This window comes from Tupaia chinensis, unplaced genomic scaffold (assembly GCF_000334495.1).
Source record: "Tupaia chinensis unplaced genomic scaffold, TupChi_1.0 Scaffold000359_1, whole genome shotgun sequence".
Lineage (NCBI taxonomy): Eukaryota > Metazoa > Chordata > Mammalia > Scandentia > Tupaiidae > Tupaia > Tupaia belangeri.
This window is the reverse complement of record NW_006159855.1, coordinates 2,458,511-2,470,557: the sequence shown is the minus strand read 5'-3', so window position 1 is coordinate 2,470,557 and position 12,047 is coordinate 2,458,511. Positions and strand designations below refer to the sequence as shown.

Below are 12,047 nucleotides of genomic sequence, written 5' to 3'. Positions count from 1 at the left end.
GCTAGAAGTCCGATTTCTATGAAAATATCCTGTGTGTTGCAGTTAGCGTAATGGCTATGTCGCTGGACTCCCACGTAGTCGACCGCGGTTCGAGTCCCGGACCCGGTGGCTTAAACTCACGCCGGGCGCGTGTGCGTACGTGCCCAAGATCCCGAGAGGAGAATGGAGGAGAAGGGATTGCGGCGTGGCCATCCCCCCTGGGGGGTGATTTCCTGCTTTCTGTCTCTCTGTCTCTCTCTGTCTGTCTGGCGAGCGCACGCGCCCTATAGCAAAAAACCTCTCACCAAAAAAAAAAATATATATATCCTGTGTGTTGAATTGAAAATATACTTTTTAAGAATTGATAACTGGAGCCTGCAGGTGGTGTGCTGCTGCTGCTGGAGCAGGTGGTGTGGTGGTTAAGGTGCTGGATTCCTACATTATTGACTGCGATTTGAGTTCCAGACCTGGTGTCTTGACTTCTCACTTTCTCTCTTACTCTGTCTCTCTGTGGCAAATTAAATAATGATAATAAATACAGTGAAATAAATATTTATTTAAAAATAATAAGATAAATATTCAGGTCATAGTTATGCCCTGAAGTGCAGCCTGTTAATTATAGTATTGGATCATCATGAAAGTCGTGATGCATTTATGCATAGAAAAATGTAGGAAAAAATACATCATGACTTTTATGTGGATCCAATATTTAAAATAATTGTTGTCTTTTATTTTGCTGGATTTTCTTTTTCTTTTTCTTTTTTTTTTTTAATAGATTTTTGCTATAGGGTACATACACTTGCTGAGAGACAGAGAGACAGAAAACGAGAAATCACACCCACACACCACCCAGGGTGGATGACCATACCGCAGTCTCTTCTCTTCCATTCTCCTATTGGAACTTTGGGCATGCATGCACACATGCCTGGCATGAGTTTTAAGCCACTGGGTCCGAGAATTGAACCACAGTTGACTTCGTGGGAGTCCAATGATACAAACATTACGCCATCTGCTCGTCCTTAGTTTGCTGAATTTTCTATCCTAGGTTTTTAAAATTTTCTTGCTATATGTTATTTAGAGTAGATTGTAAAATGTCTTGTGGATTATTCTAGTTACAAGACTTTTGGGGTAGAGTGCTACATGTTATTTCCAAAAAGAAAAACAGAGTATACTCAAGACTCCATATCATACCTACTGAGTAATATATGAAGCTTTGATTGGTTTTAATTACATTCTCTTCTATGTTTACCTTGAGCATTAAAGAAAATGTAGTTCTGGTCACTTAGAAAAGGACTATCAGTTGAGAGGTTGGTATTATGCAAGTGTCACAACGTCTTGCTTAATGTGTTAACTTAATGTGGCCAAATGATAAAAGGTTAGGTAGCTACCATCTTATTTGTGCCCAATATCAGAACGAGATAACACTTTTTCTGATACTCTGAGGGGCTTCAAAAAGTTCGTGGAAATGATCATGAAAGTACAAGTTAATGTTTAAGTGCAAAAAAGCGTGAAGAGTTTTTCATAATATACATTTTCCATGAGAGAATGGAGATAAATGTCATAGACTATACCATGATTATTAAGGAATAAGTATCTTAGAAAACTAAATGCTAGAGATCAGACAGAGTTAGATTACTCTCAGCTAGTATGTAGCAGGGGTGTGACTACATTTAAGCTGAATGGTTGTGAAGCTCAAATGAAAAATTTTGTGTGAATGGTTCTGAAAGTAATACATTATTAATTTAATGCAGCTGATATTTTAGCCAACAAAACAGTGGAGTACTTGAGGTGAGCGGAGGGCTGCTCTGGGGTGCTGTAATTATTACAATATTTTAAGGAATGGCTCAGGATTTCGTCTACCCTAATAGCACTATTTAAAACCTTTAAATTGATACTTTCCTGAGTGGGGGTAATGGTGGCTCTTATTTCTTCTCTTTTGTTCTTACAGCTTTATTATCAAGTCCTAAATTTCGGAATGATTGTCTCCTCAGCACTAATGATCTGGAAGGGGTTGATGGTAATAACTGGAAGTGAAAGTCCAATTGTAGTGGTGCTCAGGTAACAACTGATTTTTCTTCTCAAGGCATGGGATTGCATGGCATGGCTTTTAAGATATTGAATAACTAGTATTATCAGTCACTTAGAAACTATTCTTTCCCAGAAGAGGGCATGGAAGAAACATAGTTACTAGTCAGCTATGTAAAAGTCTCACCTCATTAGGCACTTCTAGTTCAGTTACCCAAAAGGCCCATGACCTGTTCATAAAAGGGTTACTATGTGAGCTTTGTTCCCCCCACCAAAGAAAGTGTTTCATTGTACTTTATTTTTTAAATATACTTCTCCTCTTACTGTTGCTCACTTTGACAAATCCGTTCTGATATTTAGTTGCAACTTTATTAGATTTTATAGTAAGTCCACAAATTAAAGATTTTTTCTGCAGCATGTTCTCAGTGTCAGTACAGAAATAACACTAATTACTGTCTTTTCTGCTGACCTTTAAATATCACTTCTAAAGTAGACGTCAGGGATTTTGAAGGTATTAATACCATCTCTGAAGGTGACAGATAATAGTGCATTTTTTTTGTTTGCCCTGCTTCCTTCTCTGACTTTGCATTCCTGTACTTAGTAATTTTAAGACTAATTTAGTAATTAATTTATGGATAATTACCACTTGGTTATTTAATTGAATCATTATAGTTCCGTTTTATTTGGGGCTTAATTTGGTAAGCCATCTCAGATCCTTTCTGGAGATAATAAAGTATAAATATAAAATAAGTTGAATCATTAACATTATTGACAGTCCAGATAATAGTACATTACTTTTTTTTTTTTTTTTAGATTTTTGCTATAGGGCACATGCACTCACCAGAGAGGCAGAATGAGATAGACAGAAAACAAGAAATCGCTCCCCCACCCCCTGCACCCCCTGGGGGAGATAGCCTTGCCGCATTCCCTTCTCCTCTAGGGATCTTAAGCGCTCACACACGCACATCATGCACCCAGCGTGAGTTTAAGCTGCTGGGTCCAGAATGCGAACCATGGTCAACTACATGGGAGTCCAGTGATGTAACCATTACTCCATCTGCTGGTCCCAATATATTATACTTTTTTAACCACTTTACAGAGGTTTGATTGGTATGCAAAAGAAAACTGTATATATTTAACTTTTTTTAGAGAGAGAGATTTTCACTTTAGGGCACATGTGCTCGCCAGAGAGACAGCACGTGAGAAATCATACTGGGGCCGGGGTTGGCCATGTCGCAGTCCCTTCTCCTCCATTTTTCTCTCGGGATTTTGGCCATGCACGCTGCACCTGGTGTGAATTTTAAGTCACTGAGTCTGGGACTCGAACCATAGTCAACTACATGGGAGTCCAGCAACATAATCATTACGCCATCTGCTTGTCCCAAGAACACTTAACATTGTTCTTAAAGGGTGAATTTGACTCTTATTGCCATACTCTGGTATACTTTGAATTTCAATTAGTGATTGAAGGCATTGGATCTTCAGTTTCTTGCGTACTTATATTCCTTACTTATGCTTATACCTTAATTCTACCTACCTTTATTATTATTTTCTAAAGTTTATCCTTGTATTTCTTCCATGAGTGAGAGAGACAGAGATAGCACCCCAACAGGGTCCTGAAATCCACCTTCAACTGTAGCCCACCCCGACCATGGGCCTGCACATGTCTGGTGTACCCAGGGAGGTCTCTAGATGTGAACCCTGAGCCCTCCAACGTGGGTCAGCCTCTAGAGCATCTTACCTTACTGCTGTGCCACCTCCTGGCTTCTTTGGTTCTATCTTTATTGATGATCAAATATAACTAATTTTAGCTATCCAAAGAAGTGCATAGACTTTATTAGCTGGGAAAGTATTTAATGTTCTACTCTAGAAGTATAGAGATTTGGGTCTCTAACTCTTTCATTGTCTAACTATTTAATACAACCTTGGGCAAGTCACTAATCCACTGATCCATAGTTTCCTCACCTATGAAACAAAGGCTAGACCTACATGATGTCCAAGAACCTCTCTGGTTATAAAATTATGTGGCCTTAATTTCCTAGGCAGACTCAAATTCAGTGGCAAGCTTCAGTTTGTGAAGTGTTCACACACTAACGGAAGGAGAAGCCACACCCATGAGCACTGTGGGGAACAGGCGTGGGGAGAACCTAGGGAAGATTCTTTCAGAGATTTTTCCAGGATTATTTCAGATTTAGTTCTTTTCAGAGGTGATATTGAAGGACAATCAGCGTCTAAACTGAGAATGTTGGAGTACACAGGGAATTAGAGTAGAGGACCTGTTCAAATCGTCATAGTCCTGCAAGTGGCCTACTTCTGCTACAATGAACAATTTTATATCATCAGGTTATTCTTTTTTTTTTTTTTTTAGTTCCTTCTTTCCTCCCTCTCTCCTTTCTTCCATGAGAAATCTGTAGTGTCCTAAATCCACAGTCCACCCTGCCTTCACCCAGCCCTGGATCATGGACATGTGTGCACTCAGTGATTCAGGGAGCAGGACTTGAACCACGAGTCTTTCCATATGGGTCAGCTTTTTTTTTTTTTTTTTTTTAAAGAGTTTTTTGTTAAAAGGTGTGTGTGCCCACCAGAAAGGCAGAGACAGACAGAAAGTGAGAAATCATCCCCTCGGGGATGGACACATCGCAATCCTCCATTCAGGGACATAACCAGTATGCCATCTGCTGGTCCCAGAGTGTCATCTTTTTACCACTGTGCCATTATTTGGACCCCTAAGTTGTTTCTTCTTCTCCTCCTCCTCCTCCTCCTGTCCTTCCCCCTCCCCCTCCTCTTCCTCCTCCTCCTTTTGGGCATGTGCACATATACTGGTGTGTTTTTCAAGCTATTAGATCCAGGACTCAAACCTTGGTTGACCATGTGAGAGCCAGTTTCCTCTACATGGCTGTAGCTGCTGCTCTGTGGGACCAGCCCTCATCAATGGGACATGTTTTGTTTTTGTTTTTGTTTTTGTTTTTATTATTTTAATTGCCAGAGGACATGTGCACTGACAGAGAAAAACAGAAAGGGAGAAGGAGAAAACATCTCCCTAGTGGGCCATGGTCATGTTGCAGTTCCATCTCCTCCATTTCTCCATCCTGTTAGGATTTGGGGACATGCATGTATACATGTTTTCCAAGCTGTAAGGAACTGGATCCACATTTTTGGCCGTGTGGGATCTGGCTCACTTAAACACCAGGCTACAAAGCTCATCCTGACTACATATTTCTGTGTGTGTGTGTGTGTGTGTGTGTGTGTGTGTGTTTTCCCACTTTGAAAAAAGTTTTGGATTAAGACATAATAATTGTGGGACCAGCAGATGGCATGGTAGTTAAGGCGCTGGATATTCCCACATGGCTGACCATGGTTCAAGTCCTGAATCTGGCGGCTTGCTTTCACACTTTCTCTCTCTCTCTCTGTCTGGTCAAATTAAAATAAATGAATGAATAAATTAAATTAAATTAAATAATTCTAAAAAAGTCTTCCTATTACTCGTGATCTTCTAAAAAAAAAAAGACATAATAATTGTTTATGTTTATGGGAGATAGTGTGATTTTTCAGTTATTTTTATGTGTTTTTAATTACCATCTATATCTACATTTCTAAACCTTTTTATTTCTCATTCAACTGTCTTTCCTGAGGTCTAGGCTCTTGTTTTCATCCTGCACTGGATATTTCCATCTGGAATTGACCAGGCACTTGAAACTCTACACAATAAAAATGAAACCCCTCTCCTTCTCTCGAAACCACTCTCTCCTACTTCTGTGATTGCCACTGCCATGGCGGTTGACTGTCATTATTCGTCAGTGTTAAACCGTTCTTGATTTCCCCCTTTTGTCATATCCAGCTGGCCACCGAATTTGTTATTTTTCCTCTCTATTCTACCCTTTTAATAATTATTCTCCCTGTTGCTGTTCTATTTTAGGATCTTGTCATTTCCAGCTTGGGCTGTTGTAGTGACCTTTAAGAAAATGCTTTTATGATAAGAAAAAAGTTAATGTATTTTTATTATATGAAATGTTGAAAACACACCAAAAAAATCTGGATGAAACTAAGTCACCCATAATTCTAAGATATAATTACTATTAACATTTCAGTCTCCTTAAATGTGTATCTTTTACACATTGGGGTAATTTCTTTTATAATTGGGGTAATTCTGTACATGCATCCTTTTCTTTACTTTTCTCTCCTTTCATTTGCCTTGAATCCGTGTTTACAAAGAGGGATGTTTTTTTGTTTTGTTTTGTTTTTTTTTTTGGAGAGGTTTTTGCTATAGGGCGTGTGTGCTCGCCAGAAAGACAGAAAACGAGAAATCACCCCCCGGGGGGGTGGCCATGCTGCAACCCCTTCTTCTCCATTCTCCTCTCAGGATCTTGGGTACACACGCACATGCACCCGGCGTAAGTTTAAGCCACCAGGTCTGGGACTCAAACCACGGTCGGCTACATGGAAGTTCAGTGACGTAGCCATTATGCTAACTGCTGGTCCCGAGGCCATGGTTTTAATTCCAACCCTGGGAGCTTGAAAAACCTATCAGAAACTTGTGCATGCATGCCCACAACCCTAACAGGGCGGACAATAGAGGAAAAGGGATTGCAGAGTGACCTCACCCCATGGGGGGGGGGTGTTCTCTCTCCCCCCCGCAAGTGCACACACACTGATGATTAAAAATTAGTTAAACAGGGCCAGCAGGTGGCAAGATGGTTAAGGGCCCTGGACTCCCACATAGCTGACCACAGTTCAAGTCCCAGACTTGATGGCTTGCTTTCTCACTTTCACCCTCTCTCTCTCATTCTGTCCCCTCTCTGGTCACATTAAATACATACATACATACATACACACATACATACATAAAGTTAAATAAATGATTCTTTAAAAAAATTAAACAAGCTAAGTAAATTTGGAAACTATGCATAGAATATCTTATATAATATTTTTGTCAAACACGTGTTTCATCTTCTGTCTGCTCCATCGGAACATCTGCTGAAAAAGCTAACTCACTGCCTCATGAGGAACTATAAGAAAAGTTTTAGAGTAAGCATCTGTGTACTGCAAATCCATGTTTGTGATAGTTTCCAAATGTTGCTACATATTGGAATCACAGGGGAGCTTTACAAAATACTGAAGCCCTACCTTCCACCTCCAGACATGCTGATGTGAATGGTTTGGCTGTGACCTGAGCATTGGGAGTTTTTTTGTGGGGGAGAGAGGTTTTTGCTATAGGGCGTGTGCACTTGCCAGAAAGACAGAGACAGACAGAGATAGAAAGTGAGAAATCACCCCCCAGGGGGGATGGCCACGCCATAATCCCTTCTTCTCTCAGGATCTTGGGCACGCACGCACTCGTGCCCAGTGTGAGTTTAAGCCACCAGGTCTAGGACTCGAACCGCGGTCGACTACATGGGAGTTCAGTGACATAGCCATTACACTAACTGCTGGTCTCAGCATTGGGGTTTTTGAAAAGATCCTCAGTTTGGGGACTAATAGGTGGCATATTGGTTAAGGCACTGGACTGCCACGTGGACAGCCACAGTGCGAATCCTGGACTTGGCAAGTTGCTTCCTCACTTTCCCTCTCTCTCTCTCTCTGAATTAAAAAAAAAAAAGATAATAATGAATAAAAATAACTTTTTAAAGAAGTTCCCCAGCTTGTTCCAATGTGCAGCAAAACTTGGAAACCACTGCCCTTCATAGGAGGACTAGCGTCTTCAAGTAGAAATGATGGGGCTTTGTCATTATTCCTGTACTGGATTTTATTTCCTACCTCTTTTCCCCAAAATAAAGGTGTCATTACTGGAAACTGGAGTTTGAGGTCCTGAAACCTTACTGATAGGCTCTTTCTTCATAAAATAAAGAAGGGTTCATTAATTAATGCAAATATCTTAGAACCTTTTTAGAACTTAGTGTATAGTAAGACAGTTGGGTGGTAAGAAGACACTGTAGAAGTGTGTGTCTCACTGGGGCCGGCAGGTGGTCTGGTAATTCAAGCACCAGAAGAGGTGCTTGACTCACATGGCCAAAGATGATTCAAGTCCTGGATCTGGCAACTTGCTCTCTCACTCCCCTCCTCCCCCCCCCCCCGGTCAAATAAAAAAATAAAAAAATAAAATAGAAAAAGGAACCAGCAATTGGCATAATGCCTATGTCACTAGACTCCTATGTAGTTGACCATGGTTTGAGTCCTGGACCTGGTGGTTTAAACTGTAGTCCTTAGTTTTCTGTCTCATTTCTCTTTAAGTTACATAAGTAAATTGATAACACAAGGGTTATCTCTGTAACTGACTATTCTCATTTCTCTTTAAAATACATAAGCTTATTGATAACACAGGGTTATCTCTGTAGCTGACTATTCTTTGATTTGATGAATTGTATTTCCTTCATAACGGAGTTGAACTCATAAGGTCGTCTTGGTCTGCATCTTTATAAAGGGCAGAGGATGATCCTATTCTTATTTGAATATTTGAATATGTTTAGTGTTTTCAGATGAAGTGAGAATAAGGGCAGAGTTTTTAAAGTTCATTCTTTTATATTCTGTTTGTCATTTGAAATTTTAAAAGGTTAAAGAATTAGTAACACTGCCCTTTTCAAAATGTAAGCGCCTGTGAATAGCAGTGCTTGAGACAAAACTAATTAATGAAGGCTAATAACTCAAAAACTCCGTTAGCATAGCTCATTAGTCTGAAGAAACCATGCTTTGAGAATACGCATTTATGTTGATATCCTTAAGGTGCTGCATGTACTCCAGGGGTGACCCCTCTGGTGATTTTGTTGAGGACCTAATTTTGCAAGTAAATTTAATCTCACACTTTTCTCTTTGCTTTTATATTCTTTTCCCCACAGTGGCAGCATGGAACCCGCATTTCATAGAGGAGATCTTCTCTTTCTAACAAATCGAGTCGAAGATCCTATACGAGTGGGAGAAATTGTTGTTTTTAGGATAGAAGGAAGAGAGATTCCTATAGTGCACCGAGTCCTGAAGATTCATGAAAAGTATGTGCAGACTGTGTCTTCTCTGTGGTTAAATATTTTTGTTTTGGTGTTTGTAGCATTTTACTTTGATAACGTAAGGATTGTGAAAGAGGAGAGAACCCCTAAGCCTTTCTTACAGTCTTTTTTTATGAATATCTAAAGGTTTGGTGAATATTTGGAAATCTGTAAATAGTAGTTTATTAACTCATTTATTTCCCTAGGTTTTTCCAGAGTTGTTTTGTTGTTGTTTGTTTGTTTGTTTGTTTGCTTGCTTGTTTTGGTTCACTTGTACTTTCCAACCAGTCAGTAACCCTATAATAATTCCAAACTCAAGATTGATCCCAGGGACCAGTTGGTGGCATGATGGTTGAGGCACTGGATTCCACATGGCCGATGGCCCCATTAGAGTCCTGGACTCAGCAGCTCGAAAAACATGCCAGGTGCACATGTGTGCATATCTAAAATCCTAAGAGGAGACTGGAGGAGGAGAGATTGCAGTACGATCATGTTCACTGTGGCGGTGGTGATGGGGTGCTTTCTCTCTCTGTCTCTTTTTCTTTCTTTTGCAAGCGCACATACCCTATAGCAGAAAAAAACAAAGATCCTAAATAAATTCTTCTGATAAATGTAATGAGGTAGTGCTTATCTTTCAAAAAAAATCTTTAAGGCATCTAACAGACATTTCAAATAAAAAGTTTATTAACTTAAAAAAATTGCAAAGAAAATTCCTAAAATCTGAGTTATTGTTTAGGAATATTTCTAAAATCTGAGTTACTGAATTAGGAAAGACACAGATAGAGCCAATGGCTAGCGTGCTGGTTGGGGCACTGGGTCCCAAATGGCTGACTCCACGGTTTGAGTGCTGGAGCTCATAGCTTCAAAAACATAGTGGGTGCATGTGTGTGCATGTGGTGTGGCCATACCCCTGGCGGTGATTTCCCACTTTCTCTGTTTTTCTCTGTCTCTGCCGTGAGTGCACTCTATGGCAAAAATCTTAGAAGAAAGAAAGGAAGGAAGAAGGGAAGAGAAGCGTAGAGGAAGGAAGGGAAGAAAGAGAGACAGAAAGAAAGAGAAAGAACATTTTTAAAAGGACACAGATGAAACCTTTAGTCACTTGGGGTACAGGTGGGGCATAACAGCCAGCCAACTTTCGGCCTCCCCTGGGCCATTTCTGAGTTAGATCTCCTCGTGTTCTAAGTCTGTGATCCTTGTCCACCTACACATGTCCCACCCTCCCCTCCCAAGTCTGTAGTAGTTCTAGTTAAGGAAACTCTCAGAAGGAAAGGAAAGGGAAGGAAGAAATGAAGAAAGAGGGAGGGAGGCATCCTGGAGAACACACACGGAAACTGAAACAGTGGGGGCGATTTAGGTTCTTGACCCTGAGGGAGCTCTAAATAAACATTATCTTGTTCTTACCATTTGTTTTCTCTATTTTAAGAAGAAAGTATCATTGGGGCCAGCAGGTGGCGTGGAGGTTACACCAGCTGGATCCCATATATCCACTTGCACAGTTCAAGTCCTGGACCTGGCAGCTGGAAAAATATGCTAAGCACATGTGCGTGTGTGCCCAGAGCCCTGAGAATAGTGCAGAAGAGATTGCAGTGTGACCATCCCCCCGGGGGATGATTCCTCACTTTTCATCTCTCTCTAGCAAAAGCATGTACCCTATAGCAAAAACTTAAAAAAAAGTCAACCATTATTCTTTTAAAATTCTTATAAACTTTCTGGTTTAGAAGAGTTCTTTTTTCCGGGACCCGGGACCAGCAGTTGGCATAATGGCTATGTCACTGGGCTCCCATGTAGTCGATCACGGTTCTAGTCCTGGAGCTGGTGGCTTAAACTCACGCTGGGTGCGTGTGCATGCCCAGGATCGCAAGAGGAGAATGGAGGAGAAGGGATTGCGGCGTGGTCATCCCCCCTGGGGGGGTGATTTCTCACTTTCTGTCTCTCTGTCTCTGTCTTTCGGGCTAGTGCACGTGCCCTATAGCAAAAACCTCTCCAGAAAAAGGAGTTCTTTTTTCCATTGATGAAATACATGCTGTGACTGCTCTTCTTTTAATCAGACTTCAGTGAACATTTATAAGATTATAATTTAAAATGACATTCTACTACTGAAGAAGGAATAACTAAAATTTTTGAAAATTTATTTGGAACTGTAGAGGTTTATTTAGTATAGAGGTAGTGTTTTCCAGATTCTCAAAGTGGATTTTTTTGTCCATGTTAGCACCAGGTCCAGGATTCAAACCATTCAGTCAGCCATGTAGGATCTAGCTCACTCAACCCCTAAGCCACAGGGCTGATTCTTTTTTTTTTTTTTTTTTTTTAGAATTACTTATTTAATTTTACTTATTATTAATTTTTTTAAATTTGACCAGGGTGGAGGAGAGTGAGAAAACAAGCTATCAGATCCAGGACTTGAACCACAGTCAGCCATGTGGAAGTCCAGCACCCCAACCACCACACTTCCTGCTAGCCCCAGGGCTGATCCTTTTTTTTTTTTTCTTAATTACTGCCAGAGGGCACATGTGCTCACCACAAGGTGTGGGTGGAAAGTTATCTCCTAGTGGGGTACGCTCACCCAACATTCTTTTTTCCTCCATTTCTTCTTCCCTTCAGGGTTTTGGGTATACATAAGCACCTGGTATGCTTTTCAAGCCTCTGGGTCTGGGACTTGACCAGCATGATTGGCCATGTGGAATCTGGCTCCCTTAACCACTGAACCACAGGACTGGCCCTCTTCTTTTCTTTTGGAGAGACTGAAATACTTCGTTAGAATTATCATTTGGTGGTGGACATGGTAGCAGGCATTATGGAAAAAAACTACTAGAGGCTGGAGGATTGTGGTATCTAGAGTTATCATTTGCTACAACCAGCAGATGGCATAGCAGTTACATCACTGGACTCCTACATGGCCAACCGCGGTTTGAGTCCCAGACCGAGTGGCTTGAAAATCACTCCAGGCACGTGTGTGTGCATGCTCAAGATCCTGGGAGGAGAATGGAGAAGGGATTGTGACATGGCTAATCCCCCTGAGGGGTGATTTCCCACTTTCCCTCTCTGTCTCTCTCTTTGGCAAGTGCATAC

General features: G+C 40.8%; 1 protein-coding gene across 1 annotated transcript in view; it reads left to right on the top strand.

Annotated features, from left to right (window-relative positions):
- Nucleotides 1-12,047, top strand: part of SEC11A (SEC11 homolog A, signal peptidase complex subunit) — a 36,279-nt gene that overhangs the window by 11,119 nt on the left and 13,113 nt on the right. Inside the window, exons 3-4 of the mRNA XM_027773537.1 lie at nucleotides 1,928-2,037; nucleotides 8,835-8,984. Of these exons, the coding sequence (XP_027629338.1) occupies nucleotides 1,928-2,037; nucleotides 8,835-8,984 (260 nt within the window). The remainder of the gene's footprint in view (nucleotides 1-1,927; nucleotides 2,038-8,834; nucleotides 8,985-12,047) is intronic.